Source organism: Salvelinus fontinalis, chromosome 33 (assembly GCF_029448725.1).
Source record: "Salvelinus fontinalis isolate EN_2023a chromosome 33, ASM2944872v1, whole genome shotgun sequence".
Taxonomy (NCBI): Eukaryota; Metazoa; Chordata; class Actinopteri; order Salmoniformes; family Salmonidae; genus Salvelinus; species Salvelinus fontinalis.
Genome location: NC_074697.1, coordinates 20,924,121 through 20,937,731, shown reverse-complemented (window position 1 = coordinate 20,937,731; position 13,611 = coordinate 20,924,121). Strand labels below are relative to the sequence as shown.

The 13,611-nt window shown below is 47.5% G+C and overlaps 2 protein-coding genes across 3 annotated transcripts in view; both read right to left on the bottom strand.

Annotated features, from left to right (window-relative positions):
* Positions 1-399: 399 nt before the first annotated feature.
* On the bottom strand, positions 400-3,144 carry LOC129831523 (tripartite motif-containing protein 42-like). Its single transcript, XM_055894888.1, has 5 exons — positions 3,047-3,144; positions 2,114-2,823; positions 988-1,727; positions 657-881; positions 400-540 (listed from the first exon to the last, which is right to left on the bottom strand). The coding sequence occupies exons 1-5, from the start codon at positions 3,142-3,144 to the stop codon at positions 484-486; spliced, it is 1,830 nt and encodes a 609-aa protein (XP_055750863.1). The 3' UTR covers positions 400-483.
* A 780-nt stretch (positions 3,145-3,924) lies between these two features.
* LOC129831799 (calsyntenin-2-like) overlaps positions 3,925-13,611 on the bottom strand; it is a 681,146-nt gene continuing 671,459 nt past the window's right edge. For both annotated transcript variants that reach the window (XM_055895258.1, XM_055895259.1), the window contains exons 16-17: positions 9,137-9,321; positions 3,925-6,278 (exon numbers count right to left, since the gene is read on the bottom strand). In XM_055895258.1, the coding sequence (XP_055751233.1) occupies positions 6,078-6,278; positions 9,137-9,321 (386 nt within the window). In that variant the 3' untranslated portion in view covers positions 3,925-6,077. The remainder of the gene's footprint in view (positions 6,279-9,136; positions 9,322-13,611) is intronic.

The following is a 13,611-nucleotide window of genomic DNA, read 5'->3' as shown; positions in this document are numbered from 1 at the left end:
CGGACAGTGCACTTTCTGAAGTGTGTTAATTAGAATGAGTGTATTACCGTGCCCTTGAGAGTGGTGTGGGCTGTAGTAGCAGAGGGCTGCTGCTGGGGGTAATAGGATGTAATTATTTAATGTTGTATAACGAGAGGGTCACCTAGGACTCGTTTGCCTGATACTAATGAGTGTTTTGTTTCATAGGTGATTAAAAGATTTCCGCTGTTTGCACTGGGCACCGAGACGTGACTAAAGACTATCATTTCTGTTGTCAAGTGGTCAATACAATGTAATTTATTAGTTAAGAATGAATTCCACAAAGCATTGTGTTTGGTGAAAAAATTCAATAGCTCACTTTTTCAAATTTGCTTGCTTTCTTTTTATTATGCAATGTATTTTTCTGCTTGATAATGCAGTGTACAGTGATATATTGAAAAGACAGATTGTAAGTGACATATGTATGACATTTGATGTGTGGGATCTTCATTTCCTTTGTAAGAGTTAGATTTCCTGTGTCACGGCTGCCTTGGCCTCGTCTCCCTGGCGCTCGGAATTCACCTGGGAACAATGACAACATGAACACAACTCAAGTCAGTAATACTAATGTATCTTAAAATAGGATTGGCCTCACAGTCAGTCAGTGAATGTCATTGGTCATGTAATACCGTACTCACCCTGTAGGACGAGCTCCACTCCCCGGCCCCGTGGCTGTTGACAGAGCGTGCCCGGAACAGGTAGTGTGTGTCTTGGCGGAGCCCGGCCGTCTGCAGGTTGCAGGTCTTCAGCCCCACCAGGACCAGTCCCTTCCCCTCCTCCATGGCCATCCCCACAATAACAGCATCCTGGAAGTGGATGTCAAAGGTCTCCACCTCCTCGCCCATGGGCAGCATCCAGAAGATCTACACAGACAGATAGAGAGTTATCATCATATTGGATAACTTCACATAGATATAAAACAATACATTTGAAGTTTACAATAAGTCCCTAGTTGCTGTGTAACTGCACCTCTACAGTGTCTCCGCTGACAATGTGCTGGTAGATGATGGGGGGCCTGGGCAGCAGGTTGCGCTCCTTATCGCTGCAGTCCCCAGCCGACAGGCCCAGGTGTTCCTCCATCACCAGCTTCCTGGGGCTCTTGGGGTTCCGGGGGCTCAGGGGGGAGTCCGCCAGGGCCAGGGTGCGGTGGGGGGTCCCTGGGCAGGATGGCACCTGCAACACCTCGCAGCACCCCTCCAAAACGTCTGACTCCACGCTGGTCGCCGCTGCAACCACTGCATCCACTTCAGGGCTCTTCCAGTGGAGGTGGGTCCCCAGCAGGCCCTGCAGGTCTCTAAGGAGGGCGTGAAAGTCCATCTTCACCCCCTTGAAGGGCTCTCCCTCCTGGAGAGTCAGGGCAGGGCGGTGGATGTCCCCGTTGACCCTCTGCAGCCACTGGGTCAGAGCCACGACCCCGGTCAGGAAGGCCACGGTGTCGGGCTCCAGGAGGGCCTGCTCAGAGATCACCTCCAGCCCAGTCAGGGAGCCCAGGAGTGGGGCAGAGGTCTGGAGGAAGTCCCTGGCACCGCTGCGGGTACTGGAGGTCAGGTTGTCCAGGTGGGAGAGCAGTGCCGTCTCCTGGTCTAGCAGGACATTACGGAGAGACAGGAAGCCCTCGCGCACGCGGCGTTTCAGCTCGGCGCCGTCGGAGCCCGTTCTGGCCCTCAACTGATCCATGGACACCATGTCGGCTTCACACTGGGACTTCACTACAGCCACGTGACAAGGGCAGCAATAAACATCTGATACAAACCTAACTTCCTGTATTAACTTTCAATTCATTTACTTTGAGTTTACTCAATTGCCACAACAGAGTAATCTGTTTGACATAATGGCTACCATTACTGTGGTTCACAGAGATGTGTTTTGGAGAATGTATTTTTTACTTGCAGTAATTAAGATGTGAAAGCTTAACTCTGGTAGATTTTGGCTGCACTTATGAAAGCTAGATAACTGAACAAAAGCTGTTTGTGCAGCAACATTAAGACTTCAAATTAACAACATAAATCCATGAAATGTATACAAAGAAAAACAGCTCTTAGTGGAACTTATATAAAGAGTCTCAGAAACAATAGAGCAGTAGGTGTGACCTTACCCTTCTCAGCCTGCTCCAGTGAATTGCGGATGCCCACCTCCCTGCGGGCGCGGGCCTCGTGGACGGGTGACACGTCATGCCCCTGGTGCCCCTGTTCCATGCACCCCTGGCACCCCAGAGCTCCGTCGTCAAGGCAACAGTGGGACAGGGAACGGTCCTGGTGGATGGGGCATGGATCGCGGCACCCACGCTCCACGGGCTCCGTCAGCACGTGCGCCTGGAATGCCCGGTTGCCATGGAGTTTTCTCAGGCACTTGGCACAGTAGTTGAGGCCGCAGGTTCGGCAGTAGTGCTGGGCCTCGCACTGCTTAGAGCAGATCTCGCAGGCGGTCACCCTCATGGATGTGTCCTTGGCCCGGGTGTTTTTGGGTTGCTTCACCCGCTTCAGGCCCTCCAGCCTCTCTAGGAGCTGCTCAGATACGTTGGCCAGAAGATGGTTCTCTGGGAAGGGCCAGGCCCCGCCAGGCTGGAGGGAGTAGTGGACCAGGCAACAGGGGCACTGGGAGTAGGGCTGGGCCTGTTGGGCATCAGAGGCCTTGGTGCTGGAGGGCTTCTTGCGGATGCCTTCCAGGCAGGGCTGGCAGAGGCAGTGGCCACAGGGCAGAGACACAGGCTGGAGGAGGAGAGTGTCACAGGCTGGGCAGCACAGGTGGAGAGCCAGGGAGCGGGTCATCGGGTCTAGCTCAGCTTTGGTCTGGGCATCCTGTGCGCTAGAAGGGGTAACAGGCAGGCTTAGGGTTCAGAGGGGAGAGCTGGAGAAAAATACTAATGTAGCCTACATACATCATCACTGTTAGAGTACAATATCATCCCTCCATAACTACGCCAGCCATTTTCAGATAACTACAACTGTTATTCCTGTCTATACAAACATAAAAATCATATTTGGCACTACTTCAGTACTTGTTAGGCTTTTTAAAATCAGTTTCATACCCTATCTCCTTTCCTGTCTGTTTGGCTTTGGGGTTGGAGCGCTTCTTTGAAGATCTCAAGCGTGGCCAACAGCCAGATTCAGAACCAGTACCAGGCATTATTGTATTAGATAAGTGATCCCTAGTTGAATTTTATGTGGTGAGATATCCTAAAGAAAACAAAGTCATTATTAGATGTCACTCATTAGGCTAGCCTACTTTGTATTTGACTTATTAGCTTACATTTTGCTTGCACATTCTAATAGAGATCTTTATATTTAATTGCCCAATGTTGACACAATTAGCCTAATCTGGTTAATTCCTTTGCATTTTTCATTGCATTGCAGATGGAGGGCTACTGAGGCACTTACGTTCTTCAGCACGTCTGTGTGTGATCGAAATGTGAATCTTGCGGGAATATCTCAACTGTTTTACTATGACGTAAACTTGCGGCCGTCTATGACGTAATTATGGCAGCGTCCGCGGCGGCCGTATCATGTCGTAACGCGTAGAAATTCCAAGCCCTATAATAGAGTCCGCTATGGCCTATTTCCTCAGTGAGAAACAAGTTGATAAACACCACCAAACATACCACTAGAAATGTCCACTAGATGGAGACATTGGATTAAATGTGAACTTTCAAATCAGAAGTTGCAGGTGATCCGTCTTCTCGCAATGAAGATGCTGTGTTGAGTATTGCCCTCCGTTTAAACGGTTAGATGGGCCTAATACCTTTCATAGCTTTGAAATGCAATAGCCTGAAATGTCCATAGTCTTAACTATATGACTAACTAGTGACCCGGCTGCTGAGTATTTCCCACCCCATTTTAATTCCCCTTAGTTGTTTTCTGTATTGAACAAATTGATCTGTGACTGCAGAATGAATGAGACACAACTAGATTCTAAAACAAGTCTTTATTGGTCAATTTACAGAAAGTGCTGTAGTGACCATCCAAAGGAAACTAAGAAAACAGTCCAAAGAAAACGTCAAGAAAAACTAAAAAAGGTTTTACCCATTTTACAAGGTTCATATTTATTTTCACCTTCCACCTCTAAGACAAACGTTGGGAGAACATTGGGGACGGTTGATGCAAAGTCTAGCAAAAGTTCCAAGGGGGTACAGGTGTGAGAGGGGTTCAGGAGCTGAAAGTAACATGGGGGAGGTTGAGGTCAAGGTCTCACGTCACAAGCACAGGTGTAACCCTACACAACTGTTGAACACTTTACATGAACTTGTAGCTAGCTATACATGGGCTCTTCAAGACAGGGTTCTCCCAGATAGAACCGAAGGACTATCCCTGGAAAGGATTACATCAAGCAGGGTCACACAGTCAAATACCCAAATGTAGAAAATATAAACTTTCAATTTCTCCTCATGCCAGGTAAAGTAACATTTTATATTAGGCAGACTGTGTAAGATAGGGGTAAGGGGGGTTGCTGGTATTGACTACAGAAAGATAGACAACCTTATACATGCCCATTAACCAGTTTAAGTTGGGCTTAAGTTGGGCTTAAGTTGGTTTAACTTGCCTGTCTTAGCAGACAGAAAGCATAGCAATTCGGAATGAACTGAACATTGAGATACAAACACAGAGAGCGGGGCAGGGTTTGGTGTAATATGTACAGATTTAATTGACATGGGCGGGGTTATGTGCATCCATACAGAAGAAAAGAGGGAGGGGCTTTGCTAGGTTCAGGGCGGGGTCACCTACTCTAGATAGTATTTACAGGTAAGAGGAACATATACACATTTACAAGGTTCCTCCTCTCTCGTAGTGTGTCCAAGAAACAGAACAGAAAAAGCCAACTTTCACGTGGGTGCTTATTCAGTTGTGAGCAATGTATATACACAATATTGAAGATAGAATTGAAATGCATAGAGCTGACATGGTTATTGTTTTGCATGACAGAGAAACGTGTCAGTTCTATGCAACACATTTCTATCTGAACATTCTGTAATGTTGCACCTGCATGACTATGCCTCAGGTAAGTACAACATCTCCAACAGCACATCAATCGAAAAACAAATCAAGACTGTTTAGTGCCATTGGGGGACGGCATAACTCTTTAAAATCACCTGGACACCTCATCCAAGATTAAATAAGCAGTGCTAAATAAATTATATTCCATTGCAACGAAACCCCAAAATATTTTTCAGGTATTAAAATACTGCAAATCAATGCAATAATATTTTTTTCTTATTTTGCCTTAAATTTTCCTTTGATGCCATGGACAGAAGGTATGATATACTGTACACAGATAACATGGTAAGGATTGAAGGAGCTTCCCTATATTGGACTGTACCATCTTAACTATCACACTAACTCTGGCACAGTGGACTGTACCACTATGTGCCTATGGGAAAGAAACCATTACAAAGGATAATGGCGACCTATAGGACCACAGTTTTTCAGATTCAATTTTAGACCCTGAAAAAATAGTGGAAATCAGATGTTTGACGAGCAATTTCAGCTGTATGCAGTATTTAGTATTTTTTCTTCTTCACAGTCTCAGTATAAAACAGTAGATAAACTGTGAGCTTGTGGACTAGGGCTTGAGGTCTGTGGTACTGACTCAGGACCACAAGATAGTATTACAGCATTGGAGTACCACATTGTAGCCTTTAGTTATCACCAGATGATTTGACATTCAGGAAAGGAGTATTTTTAAATGGAGTACAAGCTGGCGTTGTTCGCTTGTATGTGAGTGTGTGTGTGTGTGTGTGTGTGTGTGTGTGTGTGTGTGTGTGTGTGTGTGTGTGTGTGTGTGTGTGTGTGTGTGTGTGTGTGTGTGTGTGTGTGTGTGTGTGTGTGTGTGTGTTTAGGGCTGTGTGTTTGACACGTGTATTACTTTAGTGCTCATTCTATTCTCATCACCATTTCCATTTTCACCAGTAGGGGGAGATGTTAACTCAATTAAGAGAAATCTCAGGTAGTCTCTCATGATTAAACAATTGATTTTATGGTAGTGTGTATGTTGAGGCCTCAGCGTGTGTGTATGTACATTAGTGTTTGTGTGTATGTGTGTACGTCAGTGTGTATGTGTGATTGTATTCAGTAGGTTAATGTAGAGTTGTCCCAGTCCAGCTGGCCCCTCTTGCTGCCATGTTTTACACTGAGAGTTCCTGGGACGACATCCTCCTCCTCGCTGTCGTTTGACTCGGCGCTGGTGATGTCATCGTCTTCCTCTTCATCATCCTCCTCCTCGTCCTCCTCGCTGGCCTCTTCCTCAGCTTCCTGGGGCTCCTGGAAGCTCTGCATGGGTCACAGAGAGGCAACAGGTATGTCACAGGTTCTGGAGCTGATTACTGTGGACCTTGTGTATCCTACTCTGTTTCACTATGTCTCATTTCTCCCTTTCTCTCCTTTTCCCTGCCATTCCTCCCTTTCTCTCCTCTTCCCTGCCATTCCTCCCTTTCTCTCCTCTTCCCTGCCATTCCTCCCTTTCTCTCCTCTTCCCTGCCATTTCTCCCTTTCTCTCCTCTTCCCTGCCATTCCTCCCTTTCTCTCCTCTTCCCTGCCATTCCTCCCTTTCTCTCCTCTTCCCTGCCATTCCTCCCTTTCTCTCCTCTTCCCTGCCATTTCTCCCTTTCTCTCCTCTTCCCTGCCATTCCTCCCTTTCTCTCCTCTTCCCTGCCATTCCTCCCTTTCTCTCCTCTTCCCTGCCATTCCTCCCTTTCTCTCCTCTTCCCTGCCATTCCTCCCTTTCTCTCCTCTTCCCTGCCATTCCTCCCTTTCTCTCCTCTTCCCTGCCATTTCTCCCTTTCTCTCCTCTTCCCTGCCATTCCTCCCTTTCTCTCCTCTTCCCTGCCATTTCTCCCTTTCTCTCCTCTTCCCTGCCATTCCTCCCTTTCTCTCCTCTTCCCTGCCATTCCTCCCTTTCTCTCCTCTTCCCTGCCATTCCTCCCTTTCTCTCCTCTTCCCTGCCATTCCTCCCTTTCTCTCCTCTTCCCTGCCATTCCTCCCTTTCTCTCCTCTTCCCTGCCATTTCTCCCTTTCTCTCCTCTTCCCTGCCATTTCTCCCTTTCTCTCCTCTTCCCTGCCATTCCTCCCTTTCTCTCCTCTTCCCTGCCATTCCTCCCTTTCTCTCCTCTTCCCTGCCATTCCTCCCTTTCTCTCCTCTTCCCTGCCATTTCTCCCTTTCTCTCCTCTTCCCTGCCATTCCTCCCTTTCTCTCCTCTTCCCTGCCATTCCTCCCTTTCTCTCCTCTTCCCTGCCATTCCTCCCTTTCTCTCCTCTTCCCTGCCATTCCTCCCTTTCTCTCCTCTTCCCTGCCATTCCTCCCTTTCTCTCCTCTTCCCTGCCATTTCTCCCTTTCTCTCCTCTTCCCTGCCATTTCTCCCTTTCTCTCCTCTTCCCTGCCATTCCTCCCTTTCTTTCCTCTTCCCTGCCATTTCTCCCTTTCTCTCCTCTTCCCTGCCATTCCTCCCTTTCTCTCCTCTTCCCTGCCATTTCTCCCTTTCTCTCCTCTTCCCTGCCATTCCTCCCTTTCTCTCCTCTTCCCTGCCATTCCTCCCTTTCTCTCCTCTTCCCTGCCATTCCTCCCTTTCTCTCCTCTTCCCTGCCATTCCTCCCTTTCTCTCCTCTTCCCTGCCATTCCTCCCTTTCTCTCCTCTTCCCTGCCATTCCTCCCTTTCTCTCCTCTTCCCTGCCATTTCTCCCTTTCTCTCCTCTTCCCTGCCATTCCTCCCTTTCTCTCCTCTTCCCTGCCATTCCTCCCTTTCTCTCCTCTTCCCTGCCATTTCTCCCTTTCTCTCCTCTTCCCTGCCATTTCTCCCTTTCTCTCCTCTTCCCTGCCATTCCTCCCTTTCTCTCCTCTTCCCTGCCATTCCTCCCTTTCTCTCCTCTTCCCTGCCATTCCTCCCTTTCTCTCCTCTTCCCTGACATTTCTCCCTTTCTCTCCTCTTCCCTGACATTCCTCCCTTTCTCTCCTCTTCCCTGCCATTTCTCCCTTTCTCTCCTCTTCCCTGCCATTTCTCCCTTTCTCTCCTCTTCCCTGCCATTCCTCCCTTTCTCTCCTCTTCCCTGCCATTCCTCCCTTTCTCTCCTCTTCCCTGCCATTCCTCCCTTTCTCTCCTCTTCCCTGCCATTCCTCCCTTTCTCTCCTCTTCCCTGCCATTTCTCCCTTTCTCTCCTCTTCCCTGCCATTTGTCCCTCTGTCCTCAAACTTCAGTTACTCACTCTATTTCAGATGTTGTGATTAAGCTGACTCAGTAGCTCTCGTCACTAATTATTGATTTCCCCTTCCCCATAAATTGTTTAGCGTGTTCATTTTCCCCCATATATCTAGTAATTAATATATCCCAAAGGTATATACTGTTGTTATTTTCCTTTTTTGCCAGTATCACTAATATTTACTGTTGCGTAAGGCTAATTATGTGTCAAGGAAATGTTTGGCCACATTTCAGTTTCATCTTTAAATGCAGTAATTGACCCTTTTTCAAAGCTCCAAGTGGATGCCATGTTCAGGTGGACATGAACACTTGCTATGTAAGTGTAAATGTGGGTGTAATGAAGATGCCTGTTATTATGATTGAATGGGTAAAGATCTCCATGGTTAATGGTATGGTCCATAGGGAGGAGCCATAGGTATAAAGGTACCTGTTTCACCTAAGAGTTGGAGTGATGTTCTAGCTCTGGTATGTGAGCTGTGTGGGAGGCTGTTCATAGCCTGGTATACCCCAACCTGTTACAGTTGGTTTGGTATGTGAGCTGTGTGGGAGGCTGTCCATAGCCTGGTATACCCCAACCTGTTACAGTTGGTTTGGTATGTGAGCTGTGTGGGAGGCTGTCCATAGCCTGGTATACCACAGCTACAGTTGGTTTGGCAGGGTAAGCCTGATTGAGACTGAGGTTTTTGATTTTCTATTCAAACCTGTATTTCGAGAGTCTGTTTATTTAGTAAATACCTTTGTAGATGATGTAATTATTAATACGATTTTGTCGTTCACCTGGAACCACCTGTCACTGTTAATAAACTGAACAGTATTTTGCCCCTGATCCTGACTGCTGTTCCAACATCTGGTCCGTACAACGCTCACCTTCCTTGCTTTATTCCTCCCTCGCCTCTCCCCCACTGTTTTGTTTTCAGTCCCCCCCCCCCTTCCCCTTACCTCCATAGGATTGACTGTGATTTTGAGCGCTGAGTCGTCCCAGTCCAGCTCTCCCTCCTTGGTTGTGTCTGAGCTCCTGCCCTCCTGTTGATGTGTCAGGTGAATACGGTAGATGCCTAGCACAACCACCACCACCAGGGCGGCGATACAGATCACTATCACCACTGTGGCAGCACTGGGGACTCCTGGGGGGTAAGGAAAGGTTATGTTAATATGCTGTATGTTAAGTAACAATGTGCACCACAAGCATACCAAATACTTGATTATGTACACAACCAAAACATCTCAGATGTATAGTAAGCACACACACATAACAAGAGCATTACCACACACACATAACAAGAGCATTACCACACACACATAACAAGAGCATTACCACACACACATAACAAGAGCATTACCACACACACATAACAAGAGCATTACCACACACACATAACAAGAGCATTACCACTGTCACGTCCTGACCATAGTTCTTATGTGTTTTGCTTGTTTTAGTGTTGGTCAGGACGTGAACTGGGTGGGCATTCTATGTTGTGTGTCTAGTTTGTCTGTTTCTGTGTTCGGCCTAATATGGTTCTCAATCAGAGGCAGCTGTCTATCGTTGTCCATGATTGGGAATCATATATAGGTGGCTTGTTTTGTGTTGGGATTTTGTGGGTGGTTGTTTCCTGTCTCTGTGTTTTCTCTGCACCAGATAGGACTGTTTCGGTTTGCCACGTTTGTTATTTTGTAGTTTTGTAAGTGTTCACGTTTTCGTCTGTTTATTCGTTTAATTAAATATGTTGAACACGGAATACGCTGCGTCTTGGTCCGATCCCTGCTACACCTCCTCTTCAGACGAAGAGGAGGAAGGCTGCCGTTACAGAACCACCCACCAAACTTGGACCAAGCAGCGTAGCAACGAGCAGCAGCGGCAGCAGGTGAAATGGACATGGGAGGACGAGCTGGACGGAAAAGGACCCTGGGCAGAGCCAGAGGAATATCGCCGCCCCAAAGTAGAGCTGGAGGCAGCAAAAGCGGAGAGGCGGCGTTTTGAGGAGCTAGCTCGGCAGCAGGAGCCGGATCTGGGTTACACCACCTGGGAGGAAATAAACAGGTGGTGGGTTGACCCAGGGAGAGTGCCGGAGCCCGCCTGGGATTCCATGGAGCAATGTGCGGAGGGATACCGGCGAATGACGTTAGCACGACAGCGCGGTAGGAAGCCCGAGAAGAAACCCCAAAAATTTCTTGGGGGGGGGGGGCTAAAGGGTAGTGTGGCGAAGTCAGGTAGGAGACCTGCGCCCACTTCCCATGCTTACCGTGGAGAGCGGGAGTACAGGCAGACACCGTGTTATGCAGAAGAGCTCACGGTGTCTCCTGTACGTGTGCTTAGCCCGGTGCAGTACATTCCAGCTCCATGTATCGGCTGGCTAGAGTGAGCATTGAGCCAGGTGCCATGAAGCCGGCTCAACGCGTCTGGTCTCCAGTGCGCCTCCTCGGGCCGTTATACATGGCACCAGCTTTACGCATGGTGTCCCCGGTTCGCCTACATAGCCCGGTGAGGGTTATTCCACCTCCCCGCACTGGTTGGGGTGGGGAGCATTAAACCAGGTAAGGTTGGGCAGGCTCGGTGCTCAAGGGAGCCAGTACGCCTGCACGGTCCGGTATATCCGGCGCCACCTTCGCGCCCCAGCCCAGTACCACCAGTGCCTACACCACGCACCAGGCTCTTCAGACGAAGAGGAGGAAGGCTGCCGTTACAACCACACACACATAACAAGAGCATTACCACACACACATAACAAGAGCATTACCACACACACATAACAAGAGCATTACCACACACACATAACAAGAGCATTACCACACACACATAACAAGAGCATTACCACACACTCACACACACACACACACACACACACACACACACACACACACACACACACACACACACACACACACACACACACACACACACACACACACACACACACACACACACACACACACACACACACACACACACTAGATCTGTAATGTTTATCTGTTGTGCTGATCTGTAGTATTCTCTCAAAACAACATCAACACCCTGCCTCCTCATCTCTCTCTCCTTCAGACATGATATTATACCGTGTGTATTCATCCAGCTACAGAAGACTCTTTTAATTGGTCATTTGATTCAGTCTGCTTCCTTATTACACAGAGAGGGGGAGGGTGTGGGAGAGGAGAAAGAAGAGAGGAGAGAGATCATTTTTTAAACACCAATCCATAGCCTTTGATCTCTCTCATGTTAAAGGCACCCCAGTGTATATACATGAATGCATACAGAATGTTACTAGAGGGTCTGTACGGTCTCGTAACAGAACAATCTACACAGAATGTTACCAGAGGGTCTGTACGGTCTCGTAACAGAACAATCTACACAGAATGTTACCAGAGGGTCTGTACGGTCTCGTAACAGAACAATCTACACAGAATGTTACTAGAGGGTTTGCACGGTCTCGTAACAGAACAATCTACACAGAATGTTACCAGAGGGACTGTAAGGTCTCCCAACAGAACAATCTACACAGAATGTTACCAGAGGGTCTGTACGGTCTCGTAACAGAACAATCTACACAGAATGTTACTAGAGGGTCTGTACGGTCTCCCAACAGAACAATCTACACAGAATGTTACCAGAGGGACTGTAAGGTCTCCCAACAGAACAATCTACACAGAACGTTACTAGAGGGTTTGTACGGTCTCCCAACAGAACAATCTACACGGAATGTTACTAGAGGGTCTGTACAGTCTCTTAACAGAACAATCTACACAGAACGTTACTAGAGGGTCTGTACGGTCTCTTAACAGAACAATCTACACGGAATGTTACCAGAGGGTTTGTACGGTCTCCTAACAGAACAATCTACACAGAATGTTACAGTAGGTCTGTACGGTCTCCTAACAGAACAATCTACACAGAATGTTACAGTAGGTCTGCACGGTTTTTTACTAGAGGGTCTGTACGGTCTCTTAACAGAACTATCTACACAGAACGTTACTAGAGGGTTTGTACGGTCTCCTAACAGAACAATTTACACAGAACGTTACCAGAGGGTCTGTACGGTCTCCCAACAGAACAATCTACACAGAACGTTACTAGAGGGTTTTTATGGTCTCCCAACAGAAGAATCTACACAGAACGTTACTAGAGGGTTTGCACGGTCTCCCAACAGAACAATATACACAGAATGTTACCAGAGGGTTTGTACGGTCTCCTAACAGAACAATCTACACAGAATGTTACAGTAGGTCTGCACGGTCTCCTAACAGAACAATCTACACAGAACGTTACTAGAGGGTCTGCACGGTCTCCTAACAGAACAATCTACACAGAATGTTACCAGAGGGTTTGTACGGTCTCCCAACAGAACAATCTACACAGAATGTTACAATAGGTCTGTACGGTCTCCCAACAGAACAATCTACAAAGAACGTTACTAGAGGGTCTGTACGGTCTCCCAACAGAACAATCTACACAGAACGTTACCAGAGGGTCTGTACGGTCTCCTAACAGAACAATCTACACAGAATGTTATAGTAGTTCTGCACGGTCTCCTAACAGAACAATCTACACAGAACGTTACCAGAGGGTCTGTACGGTCTCCTAACAGAACAATCTACACAGAATGTTACAGTAGTTCTGCACGGTCTCCTAACAGAACAATCTACACAGAACGTTACCAGAGGGTCTGTACGGTCTCCCAACAGAACTATCTACACAGAATGTTACAGTAGGTCTGCACGGTTATGTTACTAGAGGGTCTGTACTGTCTCCCAACAGAACAATCTACACAGAATGTTACAGTAGGTCTGCACGGTCTCCTAACAGAACAATCTACACAGAATGTTACAGTAGGTCTGCACGGTTATGTTACTAGAGGGTCTGTACTGTCTCCCAACAGAACAATCTACACAGAATGTTACAGTAGGTCTGCACGGTCTCCTAACAGAACAATCTACACAGAATGTTACAGTAGGTCTGCACGGTCTCCTAACAGAACAATCTACACAGATTGTTACAGTAGGTGTGCACGGTCTCCTAACAGAACAATCTACACAGAACGTTACTAGAGGGTCTGTACGGTCTCCCAACAGAACAATCTACACAGAACGTTACCAGAGGGTCTGTATGGTCTCCTAACAGAACAATCTACACAGAACGTTACTAGAGGGTCTGCACGGTCTCCTAACAGAACAATTTACACAGAACGTTACCAGAGGGTCTGTACGGTCTCCCAACAGAACAATCTACACAGAACGTTACTAGAGGGTTTGTATGGTCTCCCAACAGAACAATCTACACAGAACGTTACTAGAGGGTTTGCACGGTCTCCCAACAGAACAATCTACACAGAATGTTACCAGAGGGTTTGTACGGTCTCCTAACAGAACAATCTACACAGAATGTTTCAGTAGGTCTGCACGGTCTCCTAACAGAACAATCTACA

Bases quoted from the DNA above. Each gene is read 5' to 3' on its own strand.
- LOC129831523 (XM_055894888.1), bottom strand. From the start codon at position 3,144: ATGCCTGGTACTGGTTCTGAATCTGGCTGTTGGCCACGCTTGAGATCT. The intron at 2,824-3,046 runs GTATGAAACTGA...TACCCCTTCTAG, and splicing joins CAGACAGGAAAGGAGATAGG to CGCACAGGATGCCCAGACCA. The intron at 1,728-2,113 runs GTAAGGTCACAC...ACGTGGCTGTAG, and splicing joins ACTGGAGCAGGCTGAGAAGG to TGAAGTCCCAGTGTGAAGCC.